The 17,304-nt window shown below is 44.9% G+C and overlaps 1 protein-coding gene across 1 annotated transcript in view; it reads left to right on the top strand.

Annotated features, from left to right (window-relative positions):
* Window positions 1-17,304, top strand: part of dpydb (dihydropyrimidine dehydrogenase b) — a gene marked incomplete at both ends in the record, with an annotated part of 45,119 nt that overhangs the window by 8,908 nt on the left and 18,907 nt on the right. The window contains 8 exons of the mRNA XM_080010646.1: window positions 7,339-7,420; window positions 7,547-7,634; window positions 8,415-8,522; window positions 9,603-9,772; window positions 9,851-10,061; window positions 10,714-10,898; window positions 11,096-11,311; window positions 12,362-12,526. Of these exons, the coding sequence (XP_079866772.1) occupies window positions 7,339-7,420; window positions 7,547-7,634; window positions 8,415-8,522; window positions 9,603-9,772; window positions 9,851-10,061; window positions 10,714-10,898; window positions 11,096-11,311; window positions 12,362-12,526 (1,225 nt within the window). The remainder of the gene's footprint in view (window positions 1-7,338; window positions 7,421-7,546; window positions 7,635-8,414; window positions 8,523-9,602; window positions 9,773-9,850; window positions 10,062-10,713; window positions 10,899-11,095; window positions 11,312-12,361; window positions 12,527-17,304) is intronic.

Raw genomic sequence — 17,304 nt, 5'->3', positions numbered from 1 at the left:
TATTACAGCCATCAAATATCCACAGGGTAGGATTACACACCCTGGTTTGAACCGAAATGAGAGCAGTATTCATGTGCAGAGGCATGGTGGAGGTTGACTTAATCTCTGTTACCATTCTGATGAATAATGGGGATATACGTGGCCACAAGTGTTTAAAGAATTCCACTGGGCAGCTATCTGATCCGGGTGGTTTATTATTGGACATAGAGAGGATAGCTTTTCTGAGTTCTTCTAGAGCAGGGGTCTCAAACTCAACTTACATAAGGGCCACTGGAGGTAGAGTCTGGGTGAGGCTAGGCCGCATCAAGAATTCCACAAAAAAAAAGATTTTCAAGTATTTAAAAAAAAAAGTACAACTGATCAAATCTTCTCAATCTTTACAAATAACAAATCAGAACATAGGCTTCTCTTACTCTCTCCTACACCTTGCTGCCAGAGACTTGGCAGCCCTTCCTCTCACACAGCTGAGCCTCATTTGGCTTGAGGGAGGAAGCAACTGAGACCCTCAGTATGGCTTTAAGATGCTCATCTTTAAGTTTGGACCTGAACTTTGACTTATTAAAGTTCATTGTGGAGAAGAGCTTTTCACACAGATGGGTGCTGCAAAAAATGCACATGATCCGCTTGAACATCTTGGAAAGCTCAGGGAAGGTGGGGGGCAATTCTCTCAAAGATTGTCCAAGCTTGTCTGTTTTTCCACTCACCTCCCTGAACTTGGCTTTGAGTTCAGAATTGCACTGCAGGTCAATGAGCTCCTTCTGAAGCACAGGGGGGGCATCTTCCACATCGAAGGAGAAGGGGTCAGCAAAAATTTGAAAAGTGGCTCTGTGTCTTGAAGTCTGCAAACCTGTGATCAAATTCTTCCTGTAGCTTTCCAATGGTATGTGCATACTTCTCACCACTGAATGTTGTGCCTGAATTCATGAGTGCCTTGCATGCTGGAAAATGGCAGAGGTTTGTCTGGGAAAGCCGGGCTTTCAATAACACAAGTTTTGTGGAGAATGCTCTGACATTGTCATATGCAGCACTGACAAGTTGGCCCTGGCCTTGTAACTTGTTGTTCAGTACATTCAGCTCTTGTCTGAGGTCAACAAGAAAGGGATCACTTAGTACAGGAACAGTCATCCCATCCTTCTCCATGAAGGCTTTCACTTCTGCTCTTAACTCAAAAAACCTCTTCAAGACCTTCCCCCTGCTAAGCCAACGTACCTCGGTGAAGTAGAGCACTTCCTCATATGCTGACTCTATTTCCTCCAAAAAGGCGCGGAACTGCCGGTGCTTTAAACCCCTGGATCGGATATGGTTAATGAATTTCACAACGTCAGACATCGCATTATCAAAATTCAGGCATTTGCTGCAGAGGGCCTGCTAATGGATAATGCAGTGCAGAGCAATAGCCTCTTCCACGCCTTCCTCTTCCTGTTAGGCCCACGACCTCCCAGCGCCACTAGAGGCCGCCCTTGCCCCATCTGCAGCTCCCTACTCAAGCCCGATTGCACACACCTGGGATCAATTACCTGCACAGTATTGAGTCCCAGCTTCCCAGTCATTATTTGCCAGACCTTCAACTAGCTTACCCGAGTTTTAGCGCTATTGGCTCCCTTCCAAGTTCCAAGTGCATATTTCTAGTTCCTAGTTTATGTCTCGTCTTCCTTTTACCTGCTTGTCTCTTCTCATCGACCCAGTCCGTCTCTCCAAACCCAGCCAGCCCGGTTTACCTGCCTGTCTCCGCTCGTCGACCAAGGTTGCCCGTCCATCTCCATCCAGCCTGGTTCCCCGTCTCTCCACCCGGATCCTGGGCCCCATTTCCTGGTCATCATCATCCCTGCCCTGCCCTGCTCCATCCCTACCCAACCGGGTCCCCCCGGCTAGCTCCACTGTCCAGGCTAATAAACATCCTTTGCCTGCCTTCCGTCTCCCTGTGTCGTGCGTTTGGGTCTCTCCCAGTTCTGGTCGTGACACTTCCAGTTTTCTTTGAACATGTGCCACCAGTCCATTTTTCCTCCCTGTCATTGATGGCGCTCCGTCAGTTGTTATTTCAGCAAAACGCTTCCATAGTAAGCCAGCATCAACAATGGAATCACACAGCTGTTGGAATATCTCCTGACCGGTGGTCTGGCCATGCATTGGAATCATTGTGAGCAACTCCTCCATAGCTTCAAAATTATCAACACAGCGGACATATATTGCGAGCTGCGCAGTGTCTGTTGACGTCTGTACTCTCATCAAGAGCGACTCAGTATGAATGGAAATGTTTAGCTTTCTCACGCAGTTGATCGCAAATGTTACCTGACATGTCAGTAATGCGCTCTGCCACTGTGTTAGCTGAAATGCTAATGTTGCCAAACTGACCCTTTTTTTCCGGGCAGACTATACTTGAAGCCTGTAACATGCACTGTTTGATGAACTCGCCGTCTGTGAACGGCTTTCCTGCCTTGGCAATCATCTCACTCACCACGTAGATAGCTCTGACAGCCGCATCACTCTTCTTTGCTTGCTTTCTTGAAAAAATCTTGTTGCCTCAGTAGACATGTCTTAAGTTTGGCGACCCGGTCCTCTCGCTCATCTCCCAGGTATTTTGCATACTCCTCAGCATGTCTAGTTGAGTAATGACGTCTGATGTTATACTCCTTGTGCACCGCAACTTTATCCGCGCATATTAGACACGTTGGGAAGCCTCTGTTCAACAAAAAAATATTCCGTCTCCCATTTCTCCTGAAATTGTCTGTGCTCATCGCCAACCTTTCTCTTCACGGGAGGTTTTAAAAAATACATGACTGGGGCTGGGTGACAAAAAACGTATAGCACTGGGTGACAGGATATATTTTCCCTCCACTCGGTAACAGTCCCGAAACATGTTACATTGCTAATTTGTGTTGTCACGTGCCTGAGATATGGTAGCCCATAAGTGTTAAAAAATAAAAAACGTGCGGGCCGCTCTAACATCAAGCTTTGATTTCAGGCAGGGGGCCACAAAATATCGTTCCGGGGGCCGCAGTTGGCCGTTGGGCCGAAAGTCTGAGACCCCTGTTCTAGAGTAAGTGGTTGATCTAATGTGGTAGCCTGCTCTGTGGATAGTTAAGGGAGGTGGATATCATCAAGGAATGAGTTAATGTTTGAAATATTTGATATATTATCTGAGTGATATAGGTTATTATAAAAGTCTCTGAATATGTTATTGATGTCTTGGTGTGTAATCCTACCCTGTTGATATTTGGTGGCTGTAATAGGTGTTTTTTCTCTATCCCATTTCATTGATTGGCAAGAAATTTACCTGATTTGTCATTGAATTCAAAATAATTCACTCTTTGGAATTGTGTCTTTTTATGGATAATATTATCAAGTTGAGATGTAATTGTCCGGATCTCATTTCGGATTTTCTCAGTGGGTGACTGGGTTTCTTGGGAGTGCAAGTCTTCTTATCGTTGTTCTAGTTTATTTTTGCATTTTTGTCCTTTGTTTTTCTTGCGGATTGTTCGAGAAATTCTCCTGCATGGTTGGTGAGTTTAAGTTGCCTGCTACAGGAAAACAAAACTGAGAGTATTAAAGATATTATTTTACAGAATAAAGAGAAAGATACAGTGATGCTTCAAAGCAGGGTTCTGATCAGTCTGATCAGAGGTTGTGTGCCATTGGTCAGGTGTCATTTACAAGACTGTGCCCCTAATCATATCCCCGGGTGTAACCCTCAAATGGTGATTTAACAGTGAAACTCCCGTCACAGATACAATCTTACTATGCCATAAAACAAACACACAATGCTCTTTCAAGTCCCCTGGGGTTATCCTTATCTCCACACAAGGTTGAGTAGGGATGGAATGTGATCTGGTTTTGCAATACTACAATAGAAAGAAAAGTCTCTTCATATAAACTCTGAGAGACTCATTAAAAAACCCAGAGACAATGTGTTTTAAAAGTTACGTAACATACAAAAGGCTATTGTCCTTTATAAAACATGTAAAACATCATTCAAAGATTTGATCATGTCCATTCTTCACTTACAGAATGGAGAATGACATAATACTACCTCTCAGAACTGCCTTTGCCATTTCCCAGAGTAAGGATGGTATTATTTCTAGAGAGTCATTCATTTCAATGAAGGAAGTTTATTCTCTGGAAAAAAAAAAGGTTAAATTCTTGATCTGTCTAAAGTGAGGTGTTAAACTGTCACCTTCCAGGGGGGGTTCGGGTTGGTTTCATTTATGAGGTTGAAACTAATCGGCCCGTGATTGGAGATAACATTAGGGTGGATTTCAGGATTTGTGATTTTGGACATTACAGAGTTATTTGTAAAGAAAATTCAGTTCTCGACAAGCTTTGTGGGGCGTTGAATAATATGTGTATTCTCTATTATGTGGAGTATTTGATCGCTAACAATCGCCAAGAAAAATATCACTCAATGCCAGGACTTGTGATTATTTCTGGTTTGTGAACAGTCTAAACTTGGATCAGGTACTGTGTTGAAGTCCCCTCCCAGTATAATAATTGAGTCAGAGATTTCGAAGAGCTTTGAAAATATATTTGGATCATCCTCATTGGGGCCATAAATATTAGCTATGGTTAATTTGATGAACATTCCGTTATTCATTATGTAATGCCCTTCTTTGTCTGATATTGTGATTTTATTCTGATATGGGATACTTTTATTGATCAATATAGAAACACCTCTTTCTTTTGAGATGTACGATGCAGCTTTAGCTTTGAGTTTGAGGTGCTGAATGCAGTGAGGTGAATTTCTTAGAGTAGACAGAAGCTGGGGTTCATCCTGGTGAGGTGACTTTTGCTACGCTTAGCTGGTGAGCCCAAATCTCTCACATTCCAACTAACAAATTTAATGGGTGTCATTGAGGTTAGTTAGGGGGTGATGGATGTGGATTTGTAGTTTTCCCATGCAGCAACAAAGCAATAGCTATACTACCATGCCAATGTTTTCCCATAGACAAGTTTGAGTTTTTCTACTTAACATTCCTTTTCACTGTCCTAGTATTGCAGGAAGTTTGTAGGGATAGATGTCTACACAAACAAATGACAAATAGACAAAGATAAACAGAACAGTGCAGAGTCAGACATATAGTGAGAGAGAGGATAGAGAGTGAGAGTGATGAGAGAAGTAGGGAGTGAGGGATTAGGAAGGTGAGATAATGAAAGAGTGAGCAATATTTTCAATCCTGACATAGATGGGGTGCTAATTCCTACATCTCGCATATCAGAATTAACACAATAACCAGGGTGTGATGGAGGAGTCTTGGAATAACAGACCGTCTATATATGGTTTATCAAAAACCCATTAACCCTTCTGCCGGTTCTCCTTCAGGATGGGGTACAGCACCTTCCGTCGGTCATTGATCTCTCAGAGGAATTGATCGTCATACCCAGCGAAGTTCCTTTCAGCTCCCGTCCTTTGCTTTTAACCAGCCCCTTGTGCTTGAAGTGTTCAAACATGGCAATGATGGAGTGGGGACGGTTCCCCACGCGGTGTCCCAGTCATTGAACCCGGTGGCAGGTGATCTGCTTCACAGTGTCTGTGGCGAGTTTCAGGGAGGTGTGGAGGAAGTCTTTCACCATATTTTCTGGGGACCCTGTGTTGTTCTCTGGGATCCCAGAAAAGATGAGGTTGTCCTGCATACTTCTGGATTGGATATCCAGGATAGTCTCTTTTATTATTATTACAATTTTTTTTCCAAACTCCATCTCTGTTGTAAGACGCTTCGCGGAATTTTTTAGATCCGCGTTGTCTTTTTGGATCTCGTCAACAGTGAGGTGCAGAAAATCAAGGCTGGCTTTGATCTCGGAAATATCTTGGAGTATTGGACCAAGCATGTCCAGCTTCTTGTTAATCTCATTCAAAACACTAACCTCTAAAGCTCTGGATATAAGATCATCGGTATCGGTAGCTGAGTCTGCCTTTTTCCTCTTGGTGGGATTGTTCCGGTCTTGGTCCCCTTCCATCACGTACTCATTATAAAAATAATCAATATAATCCTTGATATATATTTTGCAATTCGCTATGTTATTTGTCTGAGCTGGAGCAGATTGTCTGTTTTAATTCGTGCAGCTGAGCGCCAGGATGTTGGATCTGTACTCACTTCTGTCTTCTAGCAAGATCACAGCATGCTCCCTCGCCTTTTTTTCTTTTCACTATTTATGCACACTGTGGTACCTAAACAGTCATGGAATTGTAGAAATCGGGTATGACTACAAGCTGAGACCCTTGTGAATCCAAAGAGCCCAAATTGCAATTCACGTGTGTTGAAATATGGCCTCATCGTAACCATTTCAATGTGATGACAGCATTTTTTTTTTTTTACTTGATCTTACTGAATAAGATTACCTATTGTGAGCTCTAGGATAATCATAGACTAATGAAACTCTAGACCCAGAATCTAGACACCTAGACTACTCAGATAATGTATGGGATGTCAAGGTAGAATGAAGATAAGTGGGTTTTCTGAGCCATTTTCATAAAATAGTGCATTCATCCAATTGTCAAAATCGCACAAATCTCCAATTTATTGATACTGAATCACAGCATGTAATTTCTAAGGTGGCTGGTCAGCTGAAGAAATATCTTAGAGGGGGTAGTTTGAGAACCACTGATATAGGTTGACACTGTTTCTTTCTTCTTCTTCATATAGTAGTATACATAAAGTATATATACACAAAAGAAACATTTTGTTTGGCCTGTTTGGCCTCCTGTAATCCAGAGCTGGCCCTGCCCTGGTTACAGAGGTCACACAGACCGTTCCCTTGGCGTTAGGGTTACTTGTATTCTTCCAAAAGCACAAACGATATATTATTTTACGCAAAATCAATACATACTTCAAAAATACCGTTTACGATATAGGTCTCATTATGATACTCATTCTATACTATGTGGTTCTCCACTATCCTCACGGCTTTACATTATTATCAATATAATACAAACAACAAATCATACCAAATACGTTGTTTAATTTCAATGTACTTAAATATAATATTGTAAAAAATAGCCTGTTTAGACCAATGCACCAGATGGCGTGACATCATGACTGTTGCTGTTCTCGTTTTTTGAGCGGTGAGTTTGCATGTAGGGTGTTTCATGTTAAAAGTGCAAATTAGACATTAGACATAGGACATACATTGATTTGAGTATATATTGTACAGGGGATCCATCTATGGCTACACACAGAATTTTACAGAACAAATCATCACCCTTGAGATGACATCAGTTAAAACACAGGGCCTTCTAATGCCTCCTTGTGATAGTAAACCATTAGCAATCAATTATTTGTTTAAAAGTCTTAGATATCATAGACTTACTGGTATATCTAACTGGTACCTTGTTCACCTCCCCTGCAGCTTGTCAGAGATCCCCCAGTTCCGTCTGCCCGGAGAGGTGGTACAGTTTGAGATCCAACTCATGAAGGACCTTGGAGTCAAGGTGAGGGAGAAATCACACACACACACACACACGCTCACACACACACACACACACACACACACACACACGCCCATATTCTAATATATTAACTGAATTGAATATGTGTTTTGAAATGTGTGTTTGCAGGTGGTGTGTGAAAAGGGTCTGGGCGCTGGCGGTCTTACTCTGTCGTCACTGAGAGAGGAGGGATTCAAGGTCGTCTTCATCGGGATCGGTCAGTGCCACAACAACACAACAGTCAAAGAATATTTTCATGTATTTGTATTTGGTCCTCAATTACATGCGTCCGCTATGACCAAGCAATTTATTATTGAAGCAAATAAGCAGAAAATTGTGCAAGAGGCACGTAGCAATTATTATAGGGTCCACTTTATTGGACTACTTTACTCCTCGATTCTAGAGTAGAAAATCCTCCACCTACATGCATTTACATTTTCAATTACCCTGCGTCAATATCCAGCTATCTTGGTCAATATCCAATATCCAAAAGTCTGTTATTCTCTTTAAAAGTTACTTTTTTGACATAAAAGAAAAAAAAATCAGAGAGGCAGAGAGGTTTTATTTTACATGAGATAGTCAGCTAACTATGGGGTACCGTTTGTAAATTCCACTGTTCAAAAATGTGCTTCACCTTTTCCAGATTTTGCCCAAACATTGCACCGTTTTCCACGGAACTAGCAAAATAACACCCCACAAAAATGCACTACAATGCATATTGCATATATAGATTTACGAGTTATATGAAAATCTAAATGATATATCTAAATCGAAATTTTAAATGTAAATATAAATCCAATATGTTGAACTTAATTCTAAATCTTTAATCTTGGGTTTGACCAGCGCCAATCTATCGCTTACCAACACTTTTCTAGAAACTCCATCTTTTGGAGTGAGCATATGTATGTATCTTGTCCTGATGCCTGTGATTGATTTTACTTACCCATCTATGGAATTATTGATCCAACCCATTATTATTGCCATTACTCTTTTTCAGGTCTCCCCCAAGCCAACAGAGCTACTATCTTCCAGGGTTTAACTATAGAACAAGGCTTCTTTACCTCCAAAGACTTTCTACCCATGGTGGCAGCAGCCAGCAAGCCAGGTATAAGTACAGCACACACATGCGCATAAACTCCAACAAATTCAAGATCACAATATGGACCCGATAGCAGATTGTGAGTTCTATAGCATAAAGTCATTATTGTCAAAATGTGTGTTTTTATTCTATAGACAATTTCTGTGATCGTGCCGTAGCTAGAAAACCTTTGGCTTTTGTTGTTGTAAACATTTTTCATAGAATAATGGTTGTGGGTTTTCTCATTCCAGCTAGATGTTGGTTTAAACTTTATTATGCCTATATTATGCCTATACACCCGAAACAAAGGTATGATAATCATACCTTTGTTTCAGGCTTTTTTTGGAGCAGTTTCTTGTTTCTCAGAACTCTATTGGGAGAGTCAGCAAACTAAACATCCAAATCCTCAGACTCAAAACTTTCCCTTGAGTAGTTGCTGTGTTCATTTTCACTCATGATGATTGACAAGAGCTAGGAAGCTAATGTTGGCAAGAATGTGTTGTTAATCAGAGGCGGAGAACCTGGGTCACAAGACTTGACTCGAATCAGACTCAAGTACCATATTTGACTACTTGTGACTTGCTTGACTATCATGAATAAAAGACGTGATGACTTGGTATTCATAACCTGGGACATAGACTTGAAACTGATGACTACAAAGGACTAGATATTTTTGAATAAAATTTTGATTTTTCTTTCAATCCTAGATATTTTTTTCCGTTAAACTTAGAATGTGAGTATGAAAGAGATTGTTGTTCTTTCTTATTGTTTGATAAAACATCATGCCATGCAATGATTTTGATCTGTACCACATGAGGGTTTAAACTTCACCCATTACATACACCCAAAATGCTGGCAGAATTGGGTACTGCATTAAATGTGATAACTGGGCTAGATTATTGGAATGTCGGGCCACTTTACTTTAGCAGGGACTTGACTTGACTTGCTTAATTCTCATTTGGACTTGACCTGAGAAGATTAAGACTTAAGACTTGTACATGTTTGACTTACTCGGATGGATATACAGTAAAGGGAATGACAATGGAGCCCTCGTCAAGTAAGTGTGACAACCTCTCCTTCATCCTCTTCCTCCTCCACTGCCTGTAGGAATGATCAGCTGCCGTCCAGCGCTGCCAGAGCTCCACGGGGTGGTGATAGTTTTGGGCGCTGGGGACACAGCGTTTGACTGTGCCACCTCTGCCCTGCGCTGCGGTGCCAAGAGGGTTTTTGTCTGCTTCAGGAAGGGCTTCACCAACATCCGGGCCGTTCCTGAGGAGGTAATTGTCACGTGATGGTGCTATTTATTTGTATGAAGTGGTGGACAGTTAAGCCCACCCCCCCTCCATTTTTGTCAGATGGAGCTGGCAAAGGAGGAGAAGTGTGAGTTCCTGCCTTTCCTCTCACCCCGCGAGGTGATCCTGAAGAACGGATGCGTGGCTGGGCTGCAGTTCTGCCGCACGGAGCAGACGGTTGACGGTGACTGGCTGGAGGACGAGGAACAGACCGTCAGGCTTAAGGCTGATTACATCATCAGCGCCTTCGGCTCCACTCTCTACGACCCACAAGGTTTAAAATTAAGAACCGACTAGCGAGCTGACAGCCAGTTGGTCAGTCCAATCATCAGCTTCTTTTTACAGCATGTGCATCGAAGGGGTCAAAGACACCTTCCATGCCATTCACTGTTCTCAGTTCATGGATCAGGCATTTCAGGAACCAGGAACTTAGGACTTAGGAACTCAGACCCTTTGCCACGGAAGAAACTTGGCTCAGAATTTGGTTCCACTCGGATGTTCCTTGTCCCAAGATACGTCCCAGAGGTCATACTTTTTGTTGGAATGAGAACCATTGAGCTGGTGTTTGTAGTACTGAATAACGCGTGACCCCCTCCTGATTTTGCCTAATCTTCATGGTTGCTAGGTGCGGTGACAAAGAAAACAAGAACTCTTTGAGAAAAATGCGAGGGTTCCCATTTCAGAAGGTCCTGGGCCTAAATTGTTCCATTATCATAGTGGAAAAGTGAATTTTGGGTCTGAATTAATTATGTACCAAACAACATATTCAGATGAGGAATAAAATGATGAATGCCACTATGTTTGCAGGTACATTCTGATCTTTGCAGCCAAATCACATTGTAAAGCCATTGTGTTTTGCTTCATTTCATTTTTTTCTACTTAACTCCAATCTGGCCTATGCGACTTGTGATTGTGTGCATACACAGTGACCAAGGCCATGGCTCCTATTAAGATGAACCGCTGGGGCACCCCACAGGTGAACACTGACACCATGCAGACCAGCGAGCCCTGGGTGTTTGCTGGAGGAGACATTGCCAGCCTCGCTAACACCACCGTGGAATCTGTCAATGATGGCAAACAGGCCTCATGGCATATCCATAGATACATTCAGGTAAACAGTTGACAGTCTTGGCACTGTCGGTGCAAAGTGATGCAAACTTGACTCTTCATCCATGAACAAAAAACATAGTATAATTTCGATGTCAGTCATTAAGAATCATTTCATCACTACCATTGAGTCTCTTTTCTCTCCTAATTTCCCTCTCCTCTCCTGTCCACGTCGCCTCGTGTCCACTTTGCTTCCGCCAGTCCCTGCACGGACAGACGGTGGACCTGGTTCCCAAGCTGCCGCTGTTCTACAGTGCCATCGACAAGGTGGACATCAGCCTGGAGGTCTGTGGGATAAAGTTCCCCAATCCCTTTGGCCTGGCGTCCGCCCCGCCCACCACCAGCACGGCTATGATCAGGAGAGCCTTTGAGCAAGGCTGGGGCTTCGCTCTCACCAAGACATTTGGCTTGGACAAGGTGCGTGCTTGCACAATGGCACGCAGAGTAAATTGTGGACTCCTAGTAACAATCATCATTGACTAATGTCTGTAGAAAAAAATAACTGCGCTGTTATTGGTCGAACCACCATTTACATGTACAATGAGAGCTAAACAAAGGTTATTTCTCGGCGCACAACCAAGAAAGAACAGCATAAAAAAAGGCAAAGCTTCTGTCCTATGGTTGTGGTTGGTGTTGTTTATCAATGAGGCATAGCTCTAGTTCTCTGGTTCCGGAGCTAGTTCTGTCAGACAACTCGACGACGCCACATGCTTCCACACCCTTAATGGGCCGAACTATTTAAGCAGCCATTCCCTCTTGCCCTACCTGTTTTGCTTCCTATTTTGCTTGTTACCTGTTAGGCTCTACTCCAATGGGGCGGTTCAAGCTCATCACTCCAATATTTGTAGCTCATTAAGCATGCCTATGTTTGCTGTACACCTCGCCAGGAGTGATGAGCAGTAGAGCCTAGACTCCCAAACTCAAACGATAATGAATAAAAAAAGATCATTTAAAATTAAATTTAAAAGTTGAAATGGAATTGAAGATCCTACATGGCAATAATAATCATAAGCTGCAACAGACTGTTTCTGATAGTTTCCTTACAGCTTAATAAGGTACAGCGGCCACTATAGCACAGCAGAGCAGTAAGGTGACCGTTCATTTAATCTGGTTCGTAACAACCCATCAATTAAACTCTACAGCTCAGGCTCAGTAAGTTGGTGAACACCTTCAGACAAAATAAATTACCTAAATAAGAATTATCTTGAATGTTTTAAAGATTAGGTTAGTTTACCCCCAGGACTATTTAATGCCCTGAGGTTTGCCATCAATAAGAATTGTGTGAAGTTGTACAATTTGTGTATTTGAAACAAAGTGTTATTCACTTTTTAGAAAACAAACATGAACAGCACCAAACCCTGATACTTTGCCAGCCGGCAGACCTCTAACACAGATACATACAAAAATAATGGAGACTGTTTTTTGTCTTTTTTTCCCTTCTCTTACTGTTGGCCCTGCTGCATCCAGGACCTGGTGACCAATGTGTCTCCCCGTATAGTGCGTGGCACGACGTCAGGCCACATCTTCGGCCCTGGCCAGGGCTCCTTCCTCAACATTGAGCTCATCAGTGAAAAGACGGCTGCCTACTGGTGCCAGTCGGTGGCAGAGCTAAAGAATGACTTCCCGGACAACGTGAGAGTGCATTTCTCCACTGTTCTACCCTGGCTTTCAGAATACTCCTAAGTTGAGCCAGGGTCAATATATTAATGTTCCAACTCTGTTGCAACCATTTGTTTTCTCATATACCTTTTCTTTTATTTATAATTCTTTTTTTCCCCCCAATTTTCCAATTTTCAAAGATTCACATAAATCACGTTAAATCTACACTAGCTTTGGTTTCTTCCTTAGTAGACTGCATTCACATTTCTTTTAGTTTAGAAGGACTTATTTCATGGTAGCTCATTATGCATGCCTATGTTTGCTCTACACCTCGCCAGGAGAGATGAGCAGTAGAGCCTAGACTCTCAAACAATAACAAATAAAAAAATATCAATTTAGATTAAATTAAAAAGTCGTCTCTCAGAAATGGAATTGAAGGTCCTACCTGGCAATGTTAATCATAAGCTGCAACAGACTGTTTCTGATGGTTTCCTTACAGCTTAAGCTGCAGCAGACTGTTTCTGATGGTTTCCTTACAGCTTAATAAGGTACAGCGGCCCCTATAGTACAGCAGAGCAGTAAGGTGACTGATCATAACTACCATGGAGTGGATGGCAGGAGAAATGGGGTAGGAATAGTCTTAGGGGAAGAATATGTCAAGAGCGTTTTGGAGGTGACGAGAATGTCGGACAGAGTAATGAGCATGAAGCTGAATGGGGTGATAATGAATGTGGTCAGTGCATATGCTCCCCAAGTTGGGTGTGAGGTGGAAGAGAAAGAAGAATTCTTTAGTGAGTTGGATGTAGTGGTGGAGAGCGTCCCCAAGAAGGAGAGAGCGGTCGTTGGAGCAGATCTCAATGGGCATGTTGGCAAAGGGATCAGAGACATAGGTGACGAGAAGGTGATGGGTAAGTATGGTGTCAAGGAGAGGAATGTGGAAGGACAGGTGGTGGTGGAATTCGCCAAAAGGATGGAATTGGCTGTTGTGAATACATATTTCAAGAAGAGGGAGGAACACAGGGTGACATACAAGAGTGGAGGAAGGTGCACACAGGTGGACTACATCTTATGCAGGAGGTGCAATCTGAAAGAGATTAGTGACTGCAAAGTGGTGGTAGGGGGTGTGTTGCTAGGCAGCATTGGATGGTGGTCTGTAGGATGACTCTGGAGGCCAAGAAGAGGAAGAGAGTGAAGGAAGAGCCAAAGATAAAATGGTCTAAGTTGAAAAAGGAGGAGTGTTGCATGCAATTTAGGGAAGAGGTAAGGCAGGCAATAGATGGGAATGAATGGTTACCAGATGACTGGGAAACAACTGCAGAAGTGGTGAGGGAGACGGCCATGAAGGTACTCAGTGTATCATGCGGGAAGAAGAAGGAAGACAAGGAATCTTGGTGGTGGAATGAGGAAGTACAGGAGAGCATAGAGCAGAAGAGGTTGGCGAAGAAGAAATGGGATAGTCAGAGAGATGAAGAAAGTAGACAGGAGTACAAGCTGATGCAGCGCAAGGTGAAGAGAGAAGTGGCAAAGGAAAAGGCATACGATGAGTTGTATGAGAGGTTGGACAGTAAGGAAGGAGAAAAGGACTTGTACCGATTGGCTAGACAAAGGGACCAAGCTGGATGTACAGGGATGTACAACAGGTTAGGGTGATGAAGGATAATGATGGAAATGTGCTGACTAGTGAGGAGAGTGTGTTGAGAAGGTGGAAGGAGTACCTTGGAGTACATCAGTGGATGATGTGGGGATAGTGGATCAAGAAGTGCAGCAAATTAGCAAGGATGAGGTGAGAATAGCATTAAAGAAGAGGAAGAGTGGAAAGGCAGTTGGCCCACATGGCATACCTGGGGAAGCACGGAAATGTTTAGGTGAGAAGGCAGTGGCGTTCCTAACGAGACTGTTTAACACCATCCTGGAAAGGGAGAGGATGCCGGAGGAGTGGAGAAGAAGTGTAATCGTACCCATCTTCAAGAATAAGGGAGACGTACAGAGCTGTAGGGTCGCGGTGGCAGCAGGCTGAGCAAGGAGCTCCAGGCCCCCTTCTCCCCGACAACGTTTTCCAGTTCCTCCTGGGGGACCCCGAGGCGTTCCCAGGCCAGCTGGGATATGTAATCCCTCCAGCGTGTTCTGGGTCTACCCCGTAGTCTCCCTCCAGTTGGACGTGCTCGGAAAACCTCCAAAGGAGGGCTTTGGATGCAAAGGAGCAGCGGCTCTACTCAGAGCTCCCTCTTGATGTCCGAGCTGCTCCCCCTATCTCTATGGCTGAGCCCAGCCACCCTACGGAGGAAACTCATTTCGGCCGATTGTATTCGTGATCTCGTTCTTTCGGTCACTACCCAGAGCTCATGACCATAGGTGAGGGTTGGGAGGTAGATGGACTGGTAAATTGAGAGCTTTGCCTTCCGGCTCAGCTCCCTCTTCACCACAACGGTCCGGTACAACCTTCGCATCACTGCTGACGCTGCACCGATCCTCTGTCCATCTCACGCTCCATTTTCCCCTCACTCATGAACAAGATCTCGAGATATACTCCTTCACTTGGGACAGCAACTCACTCCCAACCCGGAGGGAGCAATCCACCGTTTTCCAGCAGAGAACCATAGCCTCAGACATGGAGGTGCTGACTCTCATCCCAACCGCTTCACATTCGGCTGCAAACCGCCCCAGTGCATGCTGGAGTTCACAGTCTGATGAAGCCAACAAAACCACATCATCTGAAAAAGCAGAGATGCAGTTCTGATGTTCCCAAACCGGACACTCTCCTCACCTCGACTGCGCCTTGAGATCCTGTCCATGAATATCACAAACAGAATCGGGGACAAGGGGCAACCTTGGCGGAGTCCAACACCCACTGAGAATGTGTTTGACCTTGTGCCGAGAATATGAACACAGCTCTCACTTTGGTTGTACAAGGCCCGGATGGCTCATACCAAAGGCCCCGGTACCCCATACTCCCTCAGTACCCCCCACAGGATCCCCCGAGGGACATGGTCGAAAGTCTTCTCCAGGTCCACAAAACACATGGGCGCATCTCCCACGACCCCCCTTGCAACCCTGCAAGAGTAAAGAGCTGGTCCACTGCTCCACATCCAGGACAGAATCCGCATTATTCCTCTTGAATCTGAGGTTCGACAATCGGCTGGAGCCTCCTTTCCAGCACCCTGGAGTAAACTTTCCCGGGGAGGCTGAGTAGTGTGATACCCTTATAATTGGAGCACACCCTCCGGTCCCCCTTTTTAAAGTCTGCCACTCCACAGTTACTGTACCCTATATCCACGTGACACTGAAGAGGCGTGTCAACCAAAACAGCGCAACAATGTCCAGAGCCTTCAGCATCTCAGGGCAAATCTCATCCACCCCTGGCGCCTTGCCCCCGAGGAGCTTTCAACTGCCTCAGAGACCTCTGCCAGGCATATGGACGAGACTTCCCCCGAGTCTTCAGACTCTACCTCTTCCCCTGAGGACAAATTGGTCGGGTTCAGGAGTTCCTCAAAGTGCTCTTTCCACCGCCCGACAATATTCCCAGTCCGGGTCAGCAGTTCTCCTCCCCGGCTGAACACAGCCTTAGCCAACTCCTGCTTTCCCTTTCTGAGTTGCCGAACAGTTTGCCAGAACTTCCTTGAGGCCAACTGAAAGTCCTCCTCCCTGAACTCCTCCCACACCCGGGTTTTTGCTTCAGTGACCGCCGAAGCCGCAGCCCTTCTAGCCTGCCAGTACCTGTCTGCTGCCTTGGGAGACCCCTGGGCCAACCAAGCCCAAAAGGCCTCCTTCTTCAGCTTAACGGCTTCCTTTCACCAACGGTGTCCACCAACGGGTTCTTGGGTTACCGCAACAGGCACTGCCTTCCGACCACAGCTCCTAGCAGCCGCCTCTGCAATGGAGGTTTTGAACATGATCCATTCGGTTTCCATGTCCCCAACCTTGAACCTCGATACGCGAAAAGTTCTTCCTGAGGTGGGAGTTGAAGACCTCACGGACAGGGGCATCCACCAGGCGTTCCCAGTTCACCCTCACTACACGTTTGGGTTTACCAGGTCTGTCTGGCAGCCTCCCCCGCCATCTGATCCAACTCACCACCAGGTGGTGATCAGTTGACAGCTCTGCTCCTCTCTTCACCCGAGTGTCCAAGACATACGGCCCAGATCTGATGACACGACTACAAAGTCGATCCTCGATCTTTGACCTAAGGTGGTCCGGTACCACGTACACTTATGAGCCAACCTATGCTCGAACATGGTGTTCATTATGGCCAATCCATGACTAGCACAGAAGTCCAATAACAAAGCACCACTCGGATTCAGATCATGCAAGCCATTCCCCCCAATCACCCCCTTCCAGGTTTCTCCATCATTGCCCACGTGAGCGTTCAAGTCTCCCAGTAGAACTATAGAGTCCCTAGGCGGAGCCCCTTCCAGAACGCCACCCAGAGACTCCAAGAAGGCCGAATACGCTGAACTGGTGTTCGGTGCATAAGCACACACAACAGTCAGAGCTTTCCCCTTAGCAACTTGTAGTGGCATAGAGGCGACCCTCTCGTTCACTGGGGAGAACTCTAACACAGCGGCACTCGGCCAGGGGCTCGTGAGTATCCCCACACCCACCCAGCGCCTCTCACCCTGGGCAACTCCGGAAAAGGAGAGAGTCCAGCCCCTCTCCAGGAGTTTGGTTCCAGAGCCAGTGCTGTGCGGAGAGGTGTGCCCAACTATATCTAGTTGGTTCCGCTCCACCTCCCGCACCAGCTCCAGCTCCTTCCCCGCCAGAGAGGTGACATTCCACGTCCCTAGAACTGGTCTGCAATTCCAAGGATCAGCAGG

Source organism: Zeus faber (assembly GCF_960531495.2).
Source record: "Zeus faber genome assembly, chromosome: 12".
In the NCBI taxonomy this organism is placed as follows: domain Eukaryota; kingdom Metazoa; phylum Chordata; class Actinopteri; order Zeiformes; family Zeidae; genus Zeus; species Zeus faber.
The sequence above is the reverse complement of the archived record's forward strand: the minus strand, read 5'-3'. Positions and strand labels throughout refer to the sequence as shown.